The sequence below is a fragment of the Spodoptera frugiperda genome, chromosome 19 (genome assembly GCF_023101765.2).
Source record: "Spodoptera frugiperda isolate SF20-4 chromosome 19, AGI-APGP_CSIRO_Sfru_2.0, whole genome shotgun sequence".
Lineage (NCBI taxonomy): Eukaryota > Metazoa > Arthropoda > Insecta > Lepidoptera > Noctuidae > Spodoptera > Spodoptera frugiperda.
In genome coordinates, this window is record NC_064230.1 from 1,681,350 (window position 1) to 1,707,622 (window position 26,273).

General features: G+C 38.7%; 3 protein-coding genes across 3 annotated transcripts in view; 2 read left to right on the forward strand and 1 right to left on the reverse strand.

Moving 5' to 3' along the window:
* LOC118280944 (nuclear pore complex protein Nup98-Nup96) overlaps positions 1–5,926 on the forward strand; it is a 67,693-nt gene extending 61,767 nt beyond the window's left edge. The window contains exons 44-45 of the mRNA XM_050700608.1: positions 2,787–2,934; positions 3,744–5,926. Of these exons, the coding sequence (XP_050556565.1) occupies positions 2,787–2,934; positions 3,744–3,827 (232 nt within the window). The 3' untranslated portion in view covers positions 3,828–5,926. The remainder of the gene's footprint in view (positions 1–2,786; positions 2,935–3,743) is intronic.
* Positions 5,927–9,628: 3,702 nt separating this feature from the next.
* Positions 9,629–13,455, reverse strand: LOC118281188 (zinc finger protein 721-like). Its single transcript, XM_035601744.2, has one exon. The coding sequence runs from the start codon at positions 13,341–13,343 to the stop codon at positions 10,743–10,745; it is 2,601 nt and encodes an 866-aa protein (XP_035457637.2). The 5' UTR covers positions 13,344–13,455; the 3' UTR covers positions 9,629–10,742.
* A 3,260-nt stretch (positions 13,456–16,715) lies between these two features.
* LOC118280960 (uncharacterized) lies at positions 16,716–25,895 on the forward strand. Its single transcript, XM_035601379.2, has 3 exons — positions 16,716–16,867; positions 22,680–25,123; positions 25,765–25,895. Exon 2 carries the CDS (start codon positions 22,900–22,902, stop codon positions 25,120–25,122), a length of 2,223 nt encoding a protein of 740 aa, XP_035457272.2. The 5' UTR covers positions 16,716–16,867; positions 22,680–22,899; the 3' UTR covers position 25,123; positions 25,765–25,895.
* Positions 25,896–26,273: the final 378 nt, after the last annotated feature.

Genomic DNA, 26,273 nt, shown 5'->3' on the forward strand with positions numbered 1-26,273 from the left:
TCTCTACATAACGTTTGCGAGACGAAAATGTCGAAAATTCGCATCCGACAGAAGGAGGTATATAAGACGTTGCGTAATCTCGACGTGAACAAGGCCAGTGGCCCCGACGGAATCCCAGCCGTGGTTTTAAAAACCTGTGCGCCTGAGTTGTCTCCAATCCTGACACGTCTGTTTTGTCTTTCCTTGGAGACGGGTCAAGTGCTGGTTGCATGGAAGCTGGCCAACGTGCAGCCTGTGCCCAAAAAAGGTAGTCGTGCCGACCCTAATAATTACCGACCTATCTCGGTCACGTCCGTACTCTGCAAGAGTATGGAACGTGTGCTTAACAACAGGCTCCTGGCATACCTTGAAGGTACGGTAAGAACGACCTCCTCAGCGATCGGCAGTATGGGTTTCGCCGCAACCGATCTACTGGGGACCTTCTTGCGTATGCCACTCACATATGGAGCGAAGCCATCGAGAAGCACGGGGAGGCATTAACGGTTTCGCTCGATATATCTAAGGCCTTTGACAGGGTTTGGCACGACAGCCTTATCGGCAAGCTTCCTGCGTATGGACTTCCCGCTAATCTGTGCAGATGGATTGCAGATTTCCTGAGAGATCGGTCAATTCGAGTTGTCATCGATGGCTGCTCGTCTGACCAATTTGGCATCAACGCCGGAGTTCCTCAGGGGTCAGTAATTTCAGCAACGCTCTTTTTGCTGCACATCAACGACCTGCTTAAGCCCGGTATCTTTGGGTATGCAGATGACAGCACAGTTGTTGAAAGGTATGTGTCCGATGCGCGGACTAGCGGAACACAGATCCAGTCTTCAAGAGAATCCATGGTCGAACGGTTGAACTCGTCCTTGAAGGCGGTCGCCGATTGGGGTGACGCCAACTTGGTCAAGTTTAACGTTATCAAAACCCAGGCGTGTCTATTCTCTGCCAAACGGAGTCAATTTCCACTGGCTCCTACTTTCCGAAATGTATCCTTACCAATATCGGATCATCTTGAGCTTCTGGGCGTAACTCTATCGCCAACGCTAAACTTCGGCTCTTATATAGAGTCGAAGGCGCATCTGGCTGGTAGGAAGCCAACTTCTTGAGGAAGACAACCCTCGAGAGGATACCCAAGTATCCTCTCGAGGGTGAGACGGTACTTCACACCGAAACAACTGCTGAGCTTGTACCAAGCGCAGGTTCGGTCATGTATGGAGTACTGTTCTCACCTTTGGGACGGCTCGGCTAAATACCAGCTGGATGCGCTCGAACACATCGAAAGGCGTGCCAAGAAGCTCATCAATGATGATGCGCTTGTGGAGGCCCGGCTTCAAAGCCTTGAACACAGGCGCAAAGTCGTAAGCCTTTCCGTTTTTTACCGGATACATTTCGGAGAGTGTGCGGGGGAACTGCACAACTTGATTCCCCCTAGTCCTTTCCATCATCGAATCACAAGACAATCGGCGAGGCGTCACCGTTTCATGGTGGATATCCCACCCACTCGCACGAAGCGCTTCGCTTCAAGCTTCCATGTGCGAACTGCTAGGGAGTGGAACTCTTTGCCAGAGTCTGTGCTTCCTAATAAGACCTGGGTGTCTTCAAGGTCCGTGTGAATAGGTTGCTTATAGGCAGACGTGCTCTATCGTAGGCCGCATCATCACTTACCATCAGGCGAGATAGCGGCCAAACGTCGGCCCATTTAACATAAAAAAAGAATTCTTTCTTGTTTCCCAAACTACTGTTTTATTTTCTTACGATACGATTTCTTACTCTAACTATCTTTGATTTATAACCATGAAAATACCTATATTAATTTATTTATTGATGTACATCAGGTAACGAAGACCCATATTAATACAATAATACTATACTAAAACATATTATATAAAATATTATAAATACATAATTCTGATATTAATTATTGAGGTCACACGATGTGACGATGCGTGGCGTCTTATTACGCTGCTCGGTGTCTCGTAGCCTGCCTAGAAAACGTCGGTATATGACACCCTTCGGCCAAAATTCTGCCTTGAGGAACTTCTCGAGATGTTGAGTTGGAACTCGCACCACAAACGACTTGAAGTTGGTATTTTGACGCGGTTCCAACCTTACGACCCTCAAGGTCCAGTTGGTCTTCACCTTCACATACTCCACGATGTCCTCAACCTTCGTGGAGTGGTGTAGTCGGGACACATACAGCAGTGGCGACACTGACAAATGATAAGTGACAGAAGTCGCACATAGACTATCGACGAGCAAATCAACGGATGACGTCACAAATATCCTGCATCGCACATATGAAGTTTACATGCGAATTAAGACGGATAGAAAATCCCAACGAACAACAGTTGGGCAGAAAGCCCGCCAGGCATGATCACCTCGCCTGGTCGGAGGATCCTCCTTTTCTTAGGGAATTTTACTAGCTGTTCCCTTAACAGCAACTAATGTACAGCAACTACAGTAGAACTCCAATTATCCGAACTCCGACTATCCGAATCGCCGATTATCCGAATCACAAAAATTGTCCAAAAAAGTCTAAGTGCGCTATTATTCTCCCCCCGCGAAGCCAGTGTTTGCGCGTCAAGTCTTGACTTGACTTGTCTTAATTTGCCGTTGTGCCTACACTGACTTCCCCCGCAATTTAATTCAATAAAAAAATAGTGCAATATCAAAACGTAGCTTTTATTCTCTTAAATGGCAATTTTTAAAAAAAATCCGATTATCCGAATATTTGATTATCCGAATGGGTCCCGGTCCCCATTAATTCGGATAATTGGAGTTCTACAATGTATCCCTCCCCCCAGGAGCCCCGGAGTCCGTTTCGCCCGCGCGGAGATGGGCGCCCGGCTGGTGCAGTGCACGCTGGTGGCCGGGGAGCCGCCCGCGCACCTCGCCGCGCTGCTGCGGGCGCTGCGACTGCCGCCCGACACCACGCACGCCGCCGTGCACAAGGTATGTACTGCAATCTACTACATTTCATAAATGTATAATAATTGTAGTATTTCTCACTATAATTATAAAAAATAAAAAAAATATTTTTATATGATACATTTCTTATATTAAACATCAAAACTGAACTTGAGACTTTGTATTTACCATGTTTATTTATGAACATGCTAGTTTCCGATAGGCGGACTGTTGCAAGCGCCATGATAATGTTTGATTAACTGTTCATTCACATCACTCATCATCATCAGTACAAATTAATAAAATAGTACAGTGAAATTTTATTAAGTGGAACCTGTAACGGATATTTTGAGAATCCTCCACAAATGGAACAAGTCGCTGACTAGTCCTAATACCCATTGGCACTGAATTACCTCTCTGTAGTGGGAAAAACAACCCTCTTTACGACTGGGATTAGTTCTTTCGATTTATCATCTTAGTTACCTCTATAACTGAGACAGCAGTTGTTGAATTTTAATGCATAAACCTCAGTAACTGAGACAACATAGTTTTGTTAATAAAAATTGATTTACTTATTCTTATTTAAATTTATAATGTGCACATAACACATTGTTTTATTTAATAATCACACCTCTTTCTCTGAAATAATAATAATAAAATATGTTCACCTCCATTAATGGAACCCTCTGTAAATGAGACAAATGTTTATTTTATACCTGGTTATTCTGAGACAACGGGTTAGTGGAATACCTCTATTAAGTATACCAATTTGTAAATATCCCGTCTCAATTTCTAATGATAGTGTTAGTGACCATGTTAGTTTAAAAACTTACACAAAATTATTTATTTTCCAGATAAGTTCAGTAATAGCATCGAGAGCAGCGGAGTCGTGCGGCAACTCCAGCAGTCCGCCGTCTGCCCACCCCGTGGCGAGCTAACGGGATGAACATACGCAAATACATCAATTCCTCAAATACCCTAACCTCCCAAGAGGCCGGCAACGCACTAGTAACTCCTCTAGTGTTGCGGGTGTCCATGGACGGCGAATGCTTAAGTGAGCGATGTAGAAGCGAACGCGAAGCGAATTGTGTAGTTTCCTAGGTCAAATATAAATTACTAGCTACTTCCGCGCGGTTTCACCCGCTCTGCTCAGCTCCTATTGGTCATAGCGTGATGTTTTATAGCCTATAACCTTCCTCGATAAATGCACTATCCAACACAAAAAGAATTATTCAAATTGGACCAGTAGTTCCTGAGATTAGCGCGTTCAAACAAACAAACAAACTCTTCAGCTTTATAATATTAGTATAGATTTTGACTTTCCAATACGATAGAATATCCCAATATAATCGTACTTTCATTCATTAATTCGATGACATACTCAATTTTTAATTTTTCTTGCTATTTTTTGCGAAATAAGTGTATGCTATTTGACGCAAAAAATTATGACGTCATAATTTGCGATCTCCTACAAAATTCATAGAAAGGTAACGTTTTTGACATTTCTATAGAAGTATTGAATGTGACTAGTTGGAAACTACAGTATTCAACGCGATGCGGTGTGACGGCGGCTATGTCCTACGTGCGTGTGGATCGTTTCGTTTTGTTTCTGTTTCCGACATTATAAACAAACACGTGACGGCACCGCGTCCAGTTCGCGCGACAATATCAAGCCAATACGCTAGTTTCCTACTAGTCAAATTCAATACTTTATTCGAAACGTCAAAAACGATATTTTCTATGAACTTTGTATGAAATACTCTATTATGACGTCATCAGATTTTCACGTCAAATAGCAGACTTATTTCTAGAAATTAAACTAGAAAAAATCTAAAATTAAGTAGTAGAATGAGAGTGTGATTATTTTTGTATAAGTATTTTATTGTATTGAAAAGTTGTAATAATTTATGTTTGACCGAGGATACTGCCCGATTGGTCGGTCGGTCACGGAGGCCACGTCAATACATTTTGACAGTTTGTTGTTTTCGCATCGCATCGCATCGCATTCGCGTCTAGGTTGTTCACGGAAAACTGCTTACCATCAGTGCAAGAGGGACGGAGCTATACAACCTACATAGCTCCGTCCCTCTCGCACTGCTCAGTGATCGACCATTCTGACACAATTGTAATAGCAGACTAAGGCCCCAGGTGATCCGTCTGCTCGTTTGCCGGCTTATACAAGAAATGTAATATATAGCATAGTTTTTTTTTATATAAGTAGACATAAGAAATTGTGTAAAATATGCCAATAGACACACACACACAACGTCACGCCTTTTATCCCCGAAGGGGTAGGCAGAGGTGCACACTACGGCACGTAATGCCGCTATACAATGTACACCCACTTTTCACCATTTTGTATTATAAGTCCCATGTAATAGGGGATGAGCCTATTGCCATATCCTGGACACAATTCCAGACTCCATGCTACTGCTGAAAAATTTTCGAAAATCCGAAAAAAGCCCAGTAATACTTTTGCCCGACCCGGGAATCGAACCCGAGACCCCTTGTTCGGCAGTCGCACTTGCGACCACTCGACCAACGAGGCAGTGCCAATAGACTCACCCCCTATTACATATAGAACTGGTGAAAAGTATATGTTACATTGTATATGTACACCTCTGCCTACCCCCTTTACATGTTACTTCCTGAAAAGTAAACTTAAAATTAGTGATACAATATGTTGTAGTAGTTTGAAGCTGATTTAAGTGTTTGACTGCCAATAGAAAACTGTTGAAGGCAAATCCTCCGCTAACGTCGGTCACCGGTGACCACCACGGCGTTCAATGTGTTAAAGCAAATATAATAGATCCGTTAAAATTGAATAGTACGTCTGTCAGTTACGTGTTTGTTACAATATGAAGATTTATATGTAGAAGAACGAGCGAGAAACTCCATCGTTACTCTTTTAAAACAATAATGTCGTAATATCACTAGTAACATATAGGAAATCTACCAAAATAATCACTTTTGTAAATTGTCAAATAAGTAATTGTGATAAAAAGCGTAAGAATTTAGAAAAATACATTTTCGATTTTTTGTTAAACGTTGCCCCACTTTAGGATTTTCTCCTGTGTCGTGGGTGCGTTTACAAACATACAAGTTCACATGCACATGACACCCAGACCCGAAACAACAATTTGTGGATCACACAAAGAATTGCTCCGTGCGGGAATCGAACCCGCTACACGTTGCACGGCAGCCAGTTGCCCAGCCGCCGCGCCAACCGTGCAGTCAAAATGTCATAATATCACTAGTAAGATATAGGAAATCTACCAAAATTAAGTTTTATTGTAAATTGTCAAATAAGTAATTGTGATAAAAAGCGTAAGTAATTTAGCAAAATACATTTTCGTAATTACTTGACACTTGTAAGCCCCACTTACACTAAATAAGGAGCAATCGTGTGAATAGAATGAAACAATCCCTTGTGCGAACTGCTAGGGAGTGGAACTCCTTGCCGAAGTCTGTGTTTCCTGATGGGTATAACCTGGGTGTCTTCAAAGCCCGAGTGAATAGGTTGCTTATGGGCAGACGTGCTCCACCGTAGGCCGCATCATCGCTTACCATCAGGCGAGATAGCGGCCAAACGTCGGCCCATTTATCATTTAAAAAAAAATAAGAAATAATCAGCTTGTCCTCTGTCGCAGCAATACGACATGAGCGGTAGGGACACGGAAATATATGTCGCAAAAAGTCAAAAGTCAAAATTATTTATTTCAATTAGAACAGTGCAAGAGGGACGGAGCTATACAACCTACATAGCTCCGTCCCTCTCGCACTGCTCAGTGATCGACCATTCTGACACAATTATAATAGCAGACTAAGGCCCCAGGAAGGCACTTTTGAACGTCAAAGCAAAAATAATAATATTAATAACGTCAGTCTGTCGGTCAGTCCTCTAGTTGCTCTATTTGCTCGTTCCAAAGTGTAGATTCCTATGTAGAAGAACGAGCAAGAAACTCCATAGGTTACTCTTTTTCAATCAGATTCACAATACAATTCTTGGTTACATATATGTGACATACGTCCAAATACTACAAACGCCACTCGATTTTAAGACGCTCTCAACAATAGTTCTGTCTCTACAAATTCTTTGTAAAAGACAGAGATAGCACGATGTTTAAGTACAACTTCAAATTGAGTAGCGTTTCAGTATTCGGGCGATAGGCGGTTTATAGGGTAAATACCCGCAGGGACGGGAAACATTTAATGTCTGTGTAGTCTCACTCCCTATTACATGGGTAAAAAGGATTTTACATTGCATATGTGGACCTCTGTCTACCCCCTTTATGGAACAAACGGTCGATAGGTTTGGCTTCTAGAAATATTTGATATAAAATCCAAATTTCATATTTTTTACTAGCTACTTCACGGTTTCACCCGCTCTGCTCGGCTCCTATTGGTCATAGCGTGATGTTTTATAGCCTATAGCCTTCCTCGATAAATGCACTATTCAACACAAAAAGAATTATTCAAATCGGACCAGTAGTTCCGGAGATTAGCGCTTTCATACAAACAATCAAACAAACTCTTCAGCTTTATAATATTAGTATAGAAGTATAGATAAAATCCAAATTTATTATTTTTTATTTACTCATACTAACATGTGACATCAATCTTAGTTTGAGTATAGCTCCGCACAAAATGTGTGTACATTGCATCTCTGGTAACCAAATCTACGGATACATAGGTAATTGTAATTCCACATAATTATACATTATGTACGTATATAATGTCACAATATTATATGACATGGAAAAATATTAATTAAAGAAATATAACGTTTGACATTTCTTCTTAAAATATGCAAAAAAATTGGTTTTAAAAAATCGTTTAACTGTTAATAATATTGTTGGATCTGGTGTAGATTTGTTTTTTTATTAGAAAAATGTAATCAATTGCTTGTATTATGTGATGATACCAAATAAAAAGTGAGATGTTATCGGCTTACTCACGTAAATGTTTGATGAGGAACTCAACCAGTTTCAAGCCATGCTAGAGGCTCATATTCAGAAATGCGGCTGTTTCAATTTATTTATTAAAGTCAAAGTCAAAGCATTTATTTCAATTAATCCTAAATTAGGCACTTTTGAAACGTCATTACAAAATCTCTGATATATTATTTGATCATTTACTTATTGTATAAATATGTAGGAACAATGTAACGACAATACGGCGTCAAAACTAATGGGACAATCAAACCAATTTGTGAAGAAAATAAAATAGCGGGTTGTTTCAAACATAGTGCCCACATATGTATACTTACATTTTGAAAGAATGCTTCTATACAAATAAAATAATCTTTAATTTAATCTTTCAAATAAAAAAAAACACAACTGTTCGATGCCACAGGATCCCTAGACTGCATTGGAATAAATTAATACTTGAAGTTTACAATGCTGCTGCACATGAATATGAGCCATCTTACGTAAAATTAAAATTGTAATCCTATCGAAAGGAATTTGTTGATTTGAAATCTAGGCACATAAAATTAATACTAGGCTACCTACATTGTGTATAGTAAATTTAAGTTTTTATTTCATAAATAAGACATTTGTTTGTAAGAGTCAAAACGAATATCTTTGTAAAATAAACTCTGTTTTGTTAATTTATAATTAATTACATTGTTAGTAGAGTGGTTTGTGCCCTTATGGTAAGCGTCCACAGGTCCGCATCGTACGCATCGGACGGATCGTATCAAACGGATTAATTTATCAGACTGCGTCCACTGTATCGACAGCGTTCGGATTGCCGATCTCACTTTCACTCGGATATTTGGCATCGGCATTCCGTATGACGTCATCAGCACGCATCGCATGTAGGCATTGCCGATGACGCGGTCCGTACGATGCGGATCAGCGGACACAGTTGTATGAGTTTCTGTACAAGGCAAACTAAAATCCGTTGCGTGCGTTGCGTACGATGCGGGCCTGTGGACGCTTAACTTTAGTCGATCCCAGGGTACAAGCTAAGTATGATTGTTTTTGTCGGTATTTGAAAATTCCCAGTTATAGTACGAAGTCTACAATTGTCCTAAGACCTATGTACAGGGGGCCTACTCTAATTCAACAAACGAACTAAAAAACTTCGCAGATTGCATACTACAATTCTATTTATTGCGAACTTTCGTGAACAAAAATTAACGAAGGAAATGAAGATAAATAAATAGGTTTTGATATGAAATTAAAAATAAAACGTCATTTCAAGTAATTCTATTAGTAAATCAATAAAACCTACGGCCGAAGATTAAACGAAACTTCGCATTCGAGAACCGGAGTAGACCTACAGTATTGCCATATAACATGGGACTTTTTAACCGACTGTGTAAAAAAGAGTGTTATGTGTTTACGCCAAATGATAATCGTTCGGACTCATAAACTTAGAATTCAATTGTTTATTGTTAAGACATTTTTAAATATAAGTGGTTTCCAATTAAATAAATATTATTTTTCAATAAATTTTCTTGTTTTATTTACTAGCGACCCGCCCCAGCTTCGCATGGGTACAATGGTGATATATTATGCATGTATTATACATATAAACCTTCCTCTTGAATCACTCTATCTATTAAAACAACAGAAACAAAATCCGTTGCGAAGTTTTAAAGATTTAAACGTACAAAGGGACATTGGGACAGAGAAAGCGACTGTTTTATACTATGTAGTGACTACACCTTCCCCGACGCCCGGAGTGAAATTTCTAAGATTAAGAGGATAATAAAAAAAAAACTAATGAGTAAAAAATATTATGTACATTTATTTTAAAGTCTATAATATATATTTAACATTATTACTTCATATTTATAACTAGGAGTAAAATAACTATTGCATAGAGCTTTGCTAACGACAGAATTTAGTCGCCAAAGTCATGAAGATTATAATAGATTTTCAACCGTATCACATTGCAATAAAGTAAAAAATCTATTAAATGAAATGCCCTAAAATCCTTAAAATATTAGACAATTGACTGCTAGATTACATTTTAAAGTAAACGAAAACAAAAACATAATTTTGTATTGGCCAAAGGACGCTGAATTTTTTCTATTCAAAATTACAAGACTAAAATTTTGACAACTTTATGAACTCATAACAACCAAAAAAATACATTTAATGTATTAAAAACAAAACATAGTGTTCTTATTGTTGAAATAACATTGATATTTAGACTATCATGAGACTAAATTAACTAAAAATCACGGTTTATTCACGTAATTATTAGGCTAACAGAGTCCCTCTGTGACTCAAAACTTGTAGATCTTTTCTCCATTAATGTACGTGAGTAGACCATGTTTTAGTTAATTCACTATGATCAACAATATCAGCAACATGTCTACTGCAACAGTCCTTCATAGAATCGCGAGGTTGGAAGTGACCCGCATACAGCGACTGTCTGCCTTTTTTTGAGGGGGGAAAATCATCCAATGACTATGACTTTTTCCGCCGTGGCTGAGGCGAGAGGGAGTGTTAGACTCTTACAGACTAAAAATCACCCCGTTCCTACTCCTGTAACCTTAGTATGAGTTTGCTTTACGTTTAAAAAAATTGGAAAAAGATTACTCTGAAATTAAACAAAAGTATAATTTCGACGCTTTGATTGGCCGGCTCGAATAAACCAACCAATCAAAGCCCGGACGCGGTCTCATTTAGATTATTAATCTTGAAGATTATTAAACGTAAAGCAAACTCTTACTAAGGGTACTGCTCTGGTGAAGAAACGGGGTGGTTTTTAATCAGTAAGAGTCTGACACTCCCTGTCATCTCACCCAAGGCGGGAGAACTAATTGGATGATTTACCCCCATCAAAAAAAAGGTACTGCTCTTCGAGTCGGAGCCCCAGACTGTCTGCGACGTCTAACTACTAACTTCAGAAAAATTATCATCAGTCAATTTCTTCTTTCTAACCAAAGGCTTATCCAAATTACTCAACGCCTCAGCTAGCATTTTAGGCAAATTCCTCTCTTTATATTTATAATACCTATTTTTCATTGGTTCCATGACTTTTTCAATAGGCGTCTTCCCTAATAAATGAGCTAAGGGGTTTGTAGTAACCAATTTCGTCCCATCCGGTAATTTTATCGTATCACTCTTATTGGTAGGTGCCTTTTTAACCACAGGCTTATCGGCCGCGTTTAAAACTTCATTCACGGTCACAATTTTGTAATAAGGCGCTTGGGGATGCAAATGGGCGATCCGAAGATCCTTGTACATTGTCGGGAGTTTCGGTATCACAATTTTATGCGGTATTTGTGTCGATTTTGGCGTTTCCTCTGTACCTTCAAGCATTATTTCTTCTGCCACTTCTGGTATCGATTCATTTCTCTCCATATCTTCGTTATACGATTGGCTATCGTTGTCTTGACTGTCTTCTTGATACGAAACAGCTTGTACTAATCGGATGCTAGCTACCGTCTTCTCAAACTGATTCGGTTTGAATTTAACAGGCATTGCCAACTTCGTACTTTCTGGTAACGGTTTTAAATTAAACTTGGTCATTTTAATCGACGATTTCTTTTCGACACCACTTACCATTGTCACGGTAACACTATTATCAATTGGACTGTCCGATCTATTTTCTTCAGGCATAAAATTTTCAATGAATTTCTGAACTGAAAGACCGTCTTCTACTTGCTTTATGTTGGCTACCACGCCTGTGTTCTCACAATCCACTTTTTTAATAGTCCGTCTAAATCTTTCTGACATTGGTAGGCTATCTATAATACGTTCACCATTTTTCCTTTTCTCTAACATAGTTTTAAGAGTATCAGTGAGTTTTGAGGAGGAGTGTTCATTATTCATGTGTCTAGTCAGTTTTTCTTTACTTCGGAACACTTTAGAGCATTTTATACACTTTTTGTATTCATTTTTCGAATGGAGGCTCACATGATGGTTATAATTTTGATACGTATAGCAGTATTTGTTACAAATGGTGCAAGTAAACCGTTTTTTGTTAATCGCCTGCTGTTTCTTCTTCCAACTGGTAGCTGTTACATTCTGCGCAGGTTCTGTTTTCTTTCTCAGAACTTCTAAAGGTTCATCGTCCGATGATAATATAGTTATGACATTTTGAGTCTTTTTACGGCCTTTTGCGGGCCCTCTTTTACGTTTCCTAGGCACTAAGAGGCCAGTTTCTGTCTGATTGCCTTCCGTTTCAGACATTTCTGAATTCATGTTCAGAATGGACAAGTTTGTATCATCTGTGGTTTCTGTAACAGTCTCTTTCTCCTTCTCTTCCTCATTCTCATACAGACTCTTAGGAATAAAAGGGTTTTCCGACTTCTTCTCAGTAAAGAACACGTGATAATTCTCATCAAACTCAACGAATCCAACGCTTTTATGCTCCAGTTTAATATGCAATGTAAACTGCTTTCTTATTCTGAATGTTTTGGAACAAATCTTGCAAGTATACGGTTCTATGTCTTTGTGCATTGTAAAATAATGAGCGAACAGCTTCTGCGGATGCTTAAAAGGCATCTTACAATTTGTGCAAAGATATTTATAAAGATGCAAGTGTGGTTTATGAGTTCTCTCTATATGTTTTTCCAACGCAATCGTACCGACACATTGTTTCCAGCAAAACTTGCACGTTGCCAGCTCAATAGACAACGGATGGTCTTTAGACTGATGTTCGGTTAATTCGTACATCGACGGGTACTGGGTTCCACAGGTAAAGCATTTGATAATCTTACAAACTTTCTTATGCTTTGAAAACACCAACGAATTGTAAATAACTTTACAGTCCGGACACTCGACTGGACCGTACGGTTTATATTTCTCGCAGACCTTCTCCAAATGCGATTGCAACGCAGCCTTATTCTTGTACACATTGGTACATTTGTGACAAACATAGATCTTACATTTCTTATTATTCTGAGAATGTGCTATGATATCTTCCAATTCCGTTGTCGTAAAGTGACAACACATACATGTATGAACGGTTGGTTTATGCTGAGACAGTAAAGCGGTTACTGCCTTGAATTTCAACACAGCAGACAGGTATGGAAGAAGATCCTGTATCACATAACCTTCATCGCTGTCTTCTTGATGAATAAGATCATGTTTCCGCAAATCCGAGAGGCTCCCGTACCTCTCACTGCATATAGCACAGCTGTATGTGGACTTAGTACCTTGTTTATGCTTCCTCTCATGTAATTTATATTCCTTCTCGTTCGTAAATGAGCGTAGACAATATAAACAGTAAAATAAGCTAACAAGATGTTTATCGCGAAAATGTTCGGCAAAATCTATCATATCTGTGTAGGTTTGTGGACAAAAATAACATCCTCGCGATCCAGTACCCCTGTGGACTTGCTCCAGGTGTATTCTCAGGTCTTCGGGGTCCAGGAATTCCGCTTGACAAATCCTGCATGTTACATCTGAGTCTTCTGCGATGAAATTCAAATTGTCCTCCTCGACAATCTCCACTACTTCCTCGTGATGCTCGTCGCTAGACATTTTAGCGATTTCGAATGCAATTTATAAAGTATTTTGTGCACAATTATTAGATTAGCATTTTTGATTTTGTGCTCTCGAGATCGACGAAAATAATCAAACCGAAAACAAGCAAAATTGACAGATACGCATTGACATTTGTTTTTTTAAATCATAGTGCTGTCATCATAGCGCTTATATTTTAGTAACAGTTTTAGTCGATTTGTTCGGTTCGAAAAATGATAAATATTAAATACATAGTTAATGTTAAAAATAATTAGAACTGTAATGCAACTAAATCTTGAAGAAGTCTTCTTAACTCAAATTACATAAAAACAAGAAAATGTTGAACTTTTAGAACTCATTTACTCTTGCATTTATTGCAGAATTTAAAGTACTCCAAGCAGGTTTCTCGACATTTGCTATCAGGGAATTCATCCAAATGATCTAAAAGATAAAATATTACTAAATAGGCACTTAGTTTTATGTAGATCCCAGTTTAATAAACCCGGCCGTGAAAATTTAGTTACTGTTATAATGATGTTCCTATGAGGGTTTGCTATAAAATAATCTCCACATCTAACAAATATATTTAACTCTGTCTTTGTCTATTTTACACTTGTATTCATGTGGAAGGACTAATTATATTATATGAAATTCTTTGCCGGAGTCTGTGTTTCCTGAAGGGTATAACTTGGGTATCTTCAAAGCTCGAGTGAATAGGTTGCTTATGGGCAGACGTACTCCATCGTAGGCCGCATCATCACTTACCATCAGGCGACATAGCGACCAAATGACGATGCATTAATAAAAAAATATAGAATAAAAATGGCACAAATTAGTAATCTCCAAACATTAAAAGGAAGTCTTAAAATTAAAATAAAACATACACAATAAAAAAACTTATCTTAGAACACAATTAATTTGTATTATCAACACAGTACCAAAGATAAAAGATTACAATAATAAAAGCAAGCGTGCGTTGGTCCGATGTTTATCTAGTTAGGTTGTAAAATTCTAAAAATACGCCACTGTTATCTATTATATAAAGTTACTATGTGGTGACATCAGTATCCTTAGTACGAGTTTGCTTTATTCTTATTATTTAAAATTCACTAAATTTACATTTTTAAATAGTACAACATACAAAATAAAATAATATTTAAAAATATAAAAATAGGAGCCGACCAGTAGCGGGAGCATGGTCCAAGCTACCGGTAGTTAGGGCTCCAGAGACAGAAACCTCCTCACAATACGTGCCGTTTCGAGGAGTACTGCCTTCTGCATCAGGCCCTTGATCCATTCGCCCAACCCCAGCCTCCTAAGGTGATTGTCGTTATTCTTATTTATTTTTATTATAAGCCGTGGTCGTCCCACTGCAGGGCAAAGGCCTCCCTACCCTCCTACCACTCCTCTCTGTGCAGAGCTTTCTGCGGTCAATCCTTATCGTCGGAGCTGCGGACTACCTAGCGGGTTACCGGGGCTTCGGCTCAAAGCAGGAGAAGGAACGGGGTGGTTTTTAGTCAGTAAGAGTCTGACACTCCCTCTCGCCTCACCCAAGGCTGGAGAAGTCATTGGATGATTTTCCCCCTCAAAAAAAAGGTGTCAAGTTCGTCCCGCCATCTCCTTTTGGGCCTGCCGCGACGTCTGTTGATGCTGCTTTACGTTGAACGAAAACGAAACGAAACTGCGTTTGGCGCTTCTGATTGGCCGGTGTGAATAAACCAACCAATCAAAGCGCCGAACTAAACGCGCTGTTATGTCGATCTCGTTAAAGGTAAAACAAACTTGTACTAAGCCCTCTAAGTAGCTGTAGAATACATTTATCACAAACTTGTTCAACCTCGGGTGTGGTAAACCGAATAAAGTCCGATTTACACTTCAATAAGTCTGCGGGTTTGCGGACGGCGAGTAACCGAGAGACCGCCCGACCAGAACCAGACCCATACCTACGTGCGGCGCGTCACGTTTCGCACTCGCCTCAAAGAGCCATCAGGCTATCACAGATGGGACCCAATATTACTGATGCTTTATCCGGAGCTGCGGACTGCCTAGCGAGTTACCGGAACTCCGGCTCGAAAAGCAGGAGTAGGAACGGGGTGATTTTTAATCAGTAAGAGTCTGACACTCACTGTCCCCTCGCTCTAAGCGCAAACACTTGAATAAGTAGCGAGTTAAGACTCTAGATAGTTTTGTCATAAGTAGTAAGTTGTAAATAGCAGCCAAACGAGTGGAATGTTGTTTTATTCCAGAAAATGGGTTACTTAACCGCAATTTAAGTGCTACATAATGAGAAAGAGCATGACAATTGTGCGTATAATTTGTATAAAACTCGCACATAAAACTAATAAAACTTAATAAACATAAAATTATAACAGAATAACTGTCCAAACAATGATAATTTAACCTAATTACAACAAAACTATTGGCATTACCATTAAAAAACGATTAACGACGACTAAAACAAGACTTCTACATTAAAAACTAATAGAATATGCACTAAAATGTCAAAAGACAAGTTTAAAAACAAGAATTGCTTCAACAATGTTGTTACTAACTCATTAAAAATGAAAATAAACAATGTCAATGCAATATTTAACTAGCAATTGTTATAGAAATGAGTCATTTGTAAATAATACTTGAAACAAGGACATTTATAACAAATAATATGGTTAATTATTATGACGTACATAATGGGATTATTTTTCACATTAATAATACCTAGTTCATTACACGTAGCTAGAAATGACGCAGTGAATATAATCTGTGCTTTGAAATTGTGGGGAGATGTAGTTTTTAGGCTGGTAATGTTGGTGGGGCAGAGATTTTCATATTTTTTTTGAGTATAATATTTTAGTACTAGACAAGTTTTTTTATACTAAAAAATATTAGAAAAAAATTACTTTATATTAATAAAATAACTAAATAACAACAATCTTCAAATACTACACTACTTATAATATCTAAGTTACACTATTTGTTAGCGAACTCAAATAAAATAATGAGTTAGATAAAATTTCATCAATTTCAAGATTGTTTTTCCGATTTAAGCTGCATTGTGTTTCCGAGTTAACAATACATAATAGTATTAGGATTCTTAGTTCTTAGAAATGCAATGTTTTCCTTACAGTAAAAATACAGCAGCGGTTAATTGGAAGAATCCGATTGCTTAATTTGAAATTCTCCGGTAGTAACAATCACAAAATAAATATACACTAGCTGATTTCAAAAGTATGCTCAAATCATGAGAAATCTATACTTTACTATAATTTAGTTTTTTAAAATTTAATTCTATGGATATCCATAAAAAGCGATATAATACATATTATTTTAAAATGTTAATAAAAAAAAATTAATAGTGCAAATTACCCACAAAAAGTGTAAAATTCAATTACCTGACCACCCAGCATCTGCCGCATCGGATCACGTTTGAAACGTCAAAAAAATTCTTGTCTGTCATGTCACCACAGGCTGTCAGTTTATGCCCGTACTAAATCAAAAATAATTCGGCCGCAACACGCTGCCATGCACAAAATCAAGACTTTCAGGTAAATACAATCATTATTTACATATTTACTATAAAATTTTAACATAAAAACGTAATTTCAACATAGTTGCTTCATCACCATAACCTTAAAATTTTTTGTTTTTTTTTGTCAATGTTTTTTAATTGTGGGTCAGCGATGTTTGGGTAACGGTACCCGAAAAGTTTTTACAACTATTTTGTTTGTTTGTTGAATTAACTGTTTTATGTAAAATGTGTTTATTTTAAGTAGTTATGTGTTATAATGATGTAGGTAGGTGTAGGTACTTGGCACAATCACGACTTTGTTATATAGTAAATAACTTAGTGTTGTATTATCTGTGGTCTTTTTACGAAGAGAACAATAAGTAATATATTTTTTTTTAATTCATCTGCGCTTCTTTGTTACTACAAAGTATTATTTTATTTATTTAAAAGTTTTCCACTTATAAACCAATGAAAGTGATATTCAGAATGTTCCTGTGAATTTTAAATTAACATATTCATGGCAATAGCCATGTTGTAAATTATTTATAATACCTATGGTGTTAGATTCATAATTCATATGATATTTTATAACCAAATAGCATGGAGGTTTTATACAAGGCATAATAGAATGTTGCCTTTGCCATGCCAACATAGAATTTTAAAACTATATTGTCCATGTGAATTTTAAATATGGCTTCTTTCATTTATAAAATTCTATTTCTTAGAATTTAATAATGAATTTTGCACCATGATATGATGATACAAACAATAGTTATCATATTTATTGTTAATATTTTATCTGATATCTTATATTTCCACTGAATTTAATTACCTCATAGTCATTTTCTATAATTCACAAATTCTATAATAACTTATTTCTTTAGGTGGTAATGATGTTTGATAATGACTCATACTAGCTATTATTAGACGATGAGGTCACTCACATTAGATTGCCAATGTTTATAAACATTGTTTTGTTATGTTTTCGTTATTGTTAAATACTTGGTAGCCTTATATTAGGATCGGAGAATCAAAGTAACAACATAGCTATTGTCTATGAAGTAATCTTAACGCATTAGTCAACAGTACTCTCTCACAGGTTGTAGATACTGAGACAACTACTTTTTTTCGTACATTGCCTACAGGCATTTTTTTTTATAAAAACATTGCCCAAATTAGGATTTTCTCCTATGTCATGGGTGCGTTTACAAACATACAAGTTCACATACACACGACACCCAGACCCGGAACAACAATTTGTGAATCACACAAAGAGTTGCTACGTGCGGGAATCGAACCTGCTACCCGTAGCGTCGCAGCCAGTTGCCCAGCCACCGCACTAACTGTGCAGTTGATAGCAGTACATAGTGGCAATTAGGGTTGCCAGATCCAGACCAATCATTTCATGGACATTTCTAGGGCCACAAACGCAATTTGAGTTTTGGTGTCCCATCCGAGACTAAACTATGAATGTAGCAATTAAGAAGATACCTAGAACTATTGGTTGATGAAAAAAGTGTAGCGAGCAGCTCACCCATCCCTCTTTGCGAGCAGGTTACAGCATTTGGTTTGACTTTTGCAGCCATAATATTATATTGTATTTTTGTCAAAAACTAGTATTTTTCATTCCGGGACAGACTAGAACCCTAAGTGTCATAGTGTTCTGGAGCTGCGGACTACCTAGCGGGTTTACCGGTTCTCCGGCTCGAAAAGCATGAGAAAGAACGGGGTGGTTTTTAGTCAGTAAGAGTCTGACACTCGCTCCCCCTCGCCCACGGCAGGAGTAGTCATAGCACGAATTTCCCCCTCAAAAAAACCCAAGTTACGTTATGTTTATTTCATAAAATGGAAAACTAATTCCTTTGAGGGAAAGTTCTTGAAATAACTCCGTACTGAAGCTATTCAGGCTGGCGTGGGCGATAGTATTGTATTTTTACTTCGAGTGGGCGAAGGCGAGACACCTACGCCCTGACATTTTCTCCTACTAAGTAACTATGTTGATATTTGATATAGCCAATAAAATATCGTACTTTTTATGGCTTTTTTTACTGTCGGAGAGCCATGATTCGGCACTCCAGCAATGCACTGCTAAAGTCAAAAAAGTCAAAATTATTTATTTCAAATAGACCAGGAAGGTACTTTTGAACGTCAAAGCAAAGCCTGGTTTTCGAGCCGGAGCCCCGGTAACCCGACAATCGGTCCGCAGCTCCTCAAAAAAATTTTGTTAAAATTTCATTTCGACTTTTCAATGCAAATAATTATTCCAAAATAATAACAACCACAATCAAACATTTATTTGATGATTTACTTAATTTTTCCAGCCAATTTCTGTTTGACGTAAATATCTGATGACGTCATAATCACTTTTGACGTTTCGATAAAAGTATTGAATTTGACTAGTAGGAAACTAGCCTATTTCAATCGACTGAAAAAGGTTCTGGTTTATCAGATAACGCTTTTTTGCGAGAGAAATCATCCAATGACTTCTGCCTCTCCTGCCTTGGGTGAATCGAGAGGGAGTATCAGACTCTTACTGACTAAAAACCACCCCGTTCCTTCTCCTGCTTTTCGAGTCTGAGACCTGGTAACCCGCTAACTAGTTCGCAGCTCCTCAAAAATAACACATTTCGACTTTTCAATACAATTAATTCACACCCACAGTCAAAGATTTGATGATCTACTTAATTTTATAAATATTCTTGGTAGCAAATTTTCTTGAAATATGTCTGCTATTTGACGTAAAAATACGATGACGTCATAATCACTTTTGACGTTTTGATAAAAGTATTGAATTTGACTAGTAGCAGGAAATTAGCCAATTATGATCGACTGAAAATGATTCTGGTGTATCGGAGAGCGTTTTTTTTTGAGAGAGGAAAGTCATTAATTAACTTCTCCCGCCTTGGGCGAGGCGAGAGGGAATGTCTTCCTCTTACTGACTTAAAACCACCCCTCCTACTCCTGCTTTTCGAGCCTAAGCCTCGGTAAACCCGCTAGGTAATCCTTAGCTTCGGAATCTTATAGGGCCTAACTATAGGAAATTTTTCAGCAATTCATATCCAATACAATTTTCGAGCCGGAGCCCCGGTAAACCCGCTAGGTAGTCTGCAGCTCCAGGGGCTGATCAGTGCAAGAGGGACGGAGCTATACAACCTACATAGCTCCGTCCCTCTCGCACTGCTCAGTGATCGACCATTCTGACACAATTGTAATAGCAGACTAAGGCCCCAGGTATCAAAAAGCGCTGCGGCTCTGTTTATTAATGCCAACAAATACTGCATTAATAAGCAATTTTCCTCCTAGTAAACAAATATTGAATGCTAAATATAAATTATGCATTTGCCCATAATTATTGTAGTCGTGCAGGAAACTGTATGACTATATCATACAAGGTTTATCTTTGACTCTGCTCGTGGACAGGTGTGTTTGAAGCGTCCAGTAATATGGCTGTCCTTTGACGTACAGACAGACAGACAGACACGGCTTTCCATATAATGGCGATAGAGTAGCAATTATCATACACCGACTAATGAAATTCAAGTGTGGGAGAGCCATGCTTCGGCACTGCTGGGCCGTCTCGACCGGAGTAATACCACGGCCGAGGCGAAACCGACGTGAAACAACGCCAGAGGCCCAATTACCCCCTTCCCAATCTTCCCAATCCCCGATTCCCCAACAACCCTTAACTTCCTAACCCCCAAAAGACCTGCAACGCACTTGTAACGCCTCTGGTGTTTCAAGTGTCCATGGGCGGCGGCGATTACTTACCATCAGGTGATCCGTCTGCTCGTTTACCGGCTTATACTATAATGGCAAACACTCTGTAGAAGAGACTCATAGTCCAGCATTGGACTGTTGATTTAGTGCCAAATCTAATCATTTACCATTTTTGCCTTATTTGAACACCATAATATGGGTAAACTTTAGTATTTGTACTGTACAGGTTTATAAGGAAAACAACAGTGCTAGCTGGCTATAAAGCTATACATTTTCCTTCTACAGTATTGAATAATATATCGTTTATATGAGTAACATACATACATACATATCGTCACGCCTTTAATCCCCGAAGTGGTTGGCAGAGGTGCACATTATGCCACGTAATGCCACTGTATAGGCTTGGGGTTAGGAATTTAAGGGTTGTTGGGGAATCAGAGATTGGGAACATTGGGAAGAGGATAATTCTGCCTTCGGTAACCTCACTCCCACAACGGCAAGCGTTATTTCACGTCGGTTTTCTGCTCAGACGTGGTATCACTCACTCCGGTCGAGCCGGCCCATTCGTGCCGAAGCATGACTCTCTCACACTATGTTTGTAAACGCACCCACGACGCAGGAGAATCTATAGTGTAGGGCAACGTTTAAAACATCTTCCTATCGCACAAAAATAGGTATTCTCGAAATTTCTATGGGTATAGAATAAAAAACGTATTTTTTATTCGGAGTCAACTGTTCTAAATATGATAATACTTGTTACCTGCCTTATTATTATGGGAATATAGATCAATATCATTTGAATTATTCATTCCGGGATTTTTTTTATAGATTATTTTATCACAACATTTCTGTTTCTCGAAAGAATACGCAACGGCGCATATATTGAATGGAAAAACTATTTTGTCGTGTGGACATAAAGACAGTCTTTTTTATGATATAAGCCGGTAAACGAGTAGTACCTTTACCATGAGTTTAAAGCTATAGTATTTGTAGATAGTCGCTAGTGGCTCCGGCTCGAAAAGCAGGAGCTGGAACGGGATGGTGTTTAGTCAGTAAGAGTCTGACACTCCCTCTAGCCTCGCCCAAGACGGGAGAAGTCATTGGAGGATTTTCCCCGCTCAAAAAAAAAAAAAAAAAGATAGTCGCTAGTGACAACGTTCACTTTTTGTACGGCAAATTTTAGTTCTACAGGTGACCGGTAGAGGCGTTGTAAAATTTGCCATATAAAAATGTTCGTTGTCGATAGCGACTATCGATAAATACTATTGCTTCAAACTCTTGGAAGAGGTACTGATGGATCACCCGATGGTAAGCAATCGCCGCCGCCCATGGACACGAAATACACCGATATCTAGGGTTGTTGGACAATTGGGGATTAGGAAGATTGGGGAGGGGGTGATTGGGTCTCCTGTAACTGGCTTTCCCACACTTAAATTAAATAAATATTATCCACGTACCTTTGTTGCTGGGTATTTTTTTATTGTGCCACCATTTTATTTATCTTGTGGTATTTCCAGATTTAAATCTTGTATTTAGGGTGACTAGTAATTAGTGAACGATATTTAAACACGTGATTGGACTCATGATTACAAACAACTTTCCCAAAGAAACTTTTTTTGTATACTCGTTAGTTTTATTTCACGTGTTTAAATATTCTTCACTAATTACTGTCACCCTTAAATTTATCACATAGGATACAAATTAACATAAAGTCAGTTTTATCAGTTATGTTATGAGTCCCATATCATAGGGAGTCTGAGCTAATTCCATGCTATTATTGAGATTTTTTTGGAATCCCCCGATGTTACTTTGCCCAACTTGGGAACCAGAGACTCCTTGCATGACATTCGAATTTAGAGATTTTACACATGAGCGGCATGCTGCTAACGGCAGAAATTACTGCAGTTGACTGTTGCAAACGACACGCGTCGGCAGCTACCTTCGACGCGCTGGCGGCATCTGTTGACTCCGTTGAAATATCTACTTCGAAAATCTTTGTCGATGGCAGCAGCTACCTATGCCGTTGATAACATGCTGCTCATGTGTCAGAGCTCTTAATAAAGAGATAGTTTTAAGTATTTTTAAATGTGTTTTACAAAAAAACTAACCAATACCTTTTCTCTTAATTCCAGATCTTGAAATGCAGTGATATCCCAACCAAAACATTTTATTTTGAATTTCCAAATCTTACAAACTATTTTGGGTACAAAATTTCAAATTTTTTGGCATCAAAAGTACGGGCATAACGGACGGCATCCAACGAACTGTTCATAAGCTTTGTAAGCGAAGCCAATATTCTTGTGATCAAGATAAAAGGCTGAATCAGTTGACAAACATAAAAACGTGTTAAAAATGGAGAACCTAACCGTTTTGTCGTTCAGGAAATTTGAGGACATCAAACGGCTCGCTAGACACTTCCAAAATGTCGTGAACCATCCCACCACGCAACAGAACAAAGTCTTGCACGCCTATCTAAGGAATCTAGACCAAACGCACAAGAATATTTATTTACAAAAACGCGATTATGTTGAAGTTGAGTATATTTTTACGACTGAAAAGAAAAGCAGTTTGCAAAGGCAGAGGTTTAACAGTCTTCCTGTTAGTGAAGTTCCTGAGTTGTTAAAAGCTGAGCTCTTGACTTCAGATGATGCTAAACAGGTCCATATATGCACTGATTGCAATATTGAGATCGAATTGAGCGACGAAGAGCCCCTAATGGAGTCTTTACAGCGTCATTTCAATTCTGACGCTCATTTGCCCAAGTTAAGACGAGAAAGTATGGATGTCGCTGAACCCATCATCTTGCCAAACATGTCGCGCCGTCTATCGGCCATGGCTGAGCTCCCATTACCGAAAATCAAGGAACTAACTATCACTAAGCCCGTTGAAAAATTGGAAAAGAATTTCGCGTCGAAACTTAGCACTTCGTTGATGAAAGTACTTCCAGATGCGTCTGAAGCTAGTGTTGACGCCGCTCTAAAGTTTTATCAGGAGCTGTACGACAAACTTTGTTCTGACGTTTCCAATATTGACTTTTCTACGCAAACGTCCTCTGTTGCTCCGATTATAATGAGCATTAAAGACAATGTCTACCAGAATTTCGCTGGAGACGCAAACAAGAACATGGACAATGACGAGAACGATCAAGCCGCTGAGAAACCCAAGAACCAGGTCAAGAAGTACCGGTACTACGGTCCCATCGAGGCTTCGATCCTCAAACTGCTCGTTAATCATAAACTCTTGTCGTTAATCGATGATCGGACTGGCAAACTGGCGTTTTTCTGCATAGCTTGCGAATACTACACGCTCAGATTTCATTACGACAGTGTTTTGAATCACGTGTTTAGTGAGACGCATGTCCACAATCTTTCCTGCATCCTACAGTCTGATAAAAGCATTTCTTTCTCCATGACTGAACCAACTATTGAGAAAATTAAGGAGATGAATGAGAAGTTCCTGTTGAGCCATGATATTGTGTTCACGCCGGTCGGCTTGAACTGCAGGCTTTGTGCCGCCTCGATCGAGTCTGTGGAAGCTTCGATCTTGCATATACTTGACGAGAAGCACCTGGCTAAGCTGTCTGACGAGTTGTACCTTCGCATGAAGGACGCTGACCCGGACGGTGCTATCCCGGAGGAGTGGGGTCCGAAAGACTTAAACTGGACAAAGTACTTAGCGAGTGTGGGCAAACCGCACAACAGTCGTGACCATGTCGTCATCGAGAACTTTATTAAGCCCTCGGGGAAGATCGGGAACTATTGTACATGTTGCGATATGACTTTAAAGGGTCCGAGACAAGTCCTTTTTAATCACATCCGTCAAAAAAAGCATTTGAGGAACGCGGCGCCTCGTAAACTAGCGATGCTCTACAAGAACCACTGTAGGCCTTCCGAGTACTACGCTAGCTTCGGGAATTTCTACATTTGCACCATATGCCCTGACTTTGTAGCGACGCCGTCAATCTCTGCGATGGTTGAACATTTCGAGAGCGCTCCCCACTTCGATACTATTGCTAAACTGATCCGTTCAGCCCTCTACAACCAAGCGGACTTGCAACTATTCGCTGCGAACAAAATAACAGCTGATTTGAAATGCGAAGTGTGCAAAACAGCCTTCCACGACAAGTCTGAGGCTGTGAAACACATCTTGAGTAGCGTTGACCATGAGACAGCGGTTGGAGACGCAAAAATATGCTCTAACAAAGGGGATATAATCAGCGTTTATATGAAAGGCAACCATATTTTGCACAGCGAAGGGGCTACTTTTACTTGCGTGGATTGCAAAGGGGTGTTTAATTCGATCCGGTCTTTGTTAACCCATTTGGTGTATGCTGGTCATTTTAAAGAGAAGCCAGCTATTGAGGGGGTCTTCCGTTTTTACTTGGAGCTGAAACACAATATAAATATGTTGGCCCGTAATAAGTACGTGTATTACCAGTTTGGCTGTTTGAAGTGCGGTGTGTGTGACGGGGACCTGGAAGAAGGGGAGACTGCGAAGAAACATGTGGTGTCGACGCGCCACAGAGAAAATATGGGGGCCAGTTATGTTAGTATAGATACGTCCGCTGTTGAATAAGGTATGTTGGCGTTTTTTATTATTTAATAGAGGTTATTTTTTTTAATAGAGGTCATAGTTTGCTTGTTATGTTATGTTGACGAACGCACTTCCGTTTCGATTACTTTAAATGTAAAACAGACTCATATTAAGGGTACTGATAACTTTAAGCATGTCCCGCAATTCCCTGTAACTATGGACTGGTACTGGTGCTACTGAATATTACTTTTAAACGTAATGTCAACTTATACTAATGGTATTGGTCTTATAATTTTTAATTATTACTTTGAAATCACCAACCCTTATTGAGCAAGCGTGGTGGTTAATGCTCAAATCTTCAACGTGTGAGAAGCGGCCTTTGTCCAGCAGTGGCCACTAATAGGCTGTTGATGTGATATTTTTATTTTGTTTAGTTATTTTAGAATTTCTTATTGACCCCTTTGTTCTATAGAACCCTGTATCCTACAAAACACTTTTTCTACACAGCCCCAATTTATCTTACGAGTTTGTTTTATCGAAACGAAAGCGCGTTCGGCGCGAGTGATTGGTTGGTATATTGGAGCCGGCCAATCAGAGCGCCGAACGCACTCTCGAAGCTCACAGCGCCGAAAGTAAAGTCGTACTAAGCCCCCAGTGTGTAATATTCACTTATTTTTGTTCCAGATGTCGCCTGTTATGTTAAATGTGACAAAATGATGTTAAATACGAAGAATCGTGAGTATAAGAGTAATTACTATGAGAAATCATTTTACAATGAAATTTTAATAAATGAATTAATTTTATAACTATTATAATGGTTGTTTTATTTATTTCACTCATCTCTGAAACCTTGGGACCGTCCCGGTCGGGTATAGACGACAAACAAAAATAATTATTTTGCTACTATCAAGCTATAAGTGACTAGAAAAATGTAAATATGACGTTTCAAAAGTGCCTAGTTTAGGATTAATTGAAATAAATGATTTTGACTTTGATTTTAATTTTTAGTACATTTTGTTTTGTTGTCTATATCTGACAGAGGCGGTTCATTGGTTAAAATTACCTTACTAAGCGACGTCTTGAAGGTTGGTTGAGTCAAGTATTGGCATTCACTTGTTTTACATAAATGTAACACCTTTTACCAGTTATATTATCAGTCTAATGTAATTGTGGCGGCACATGACAATGATAAG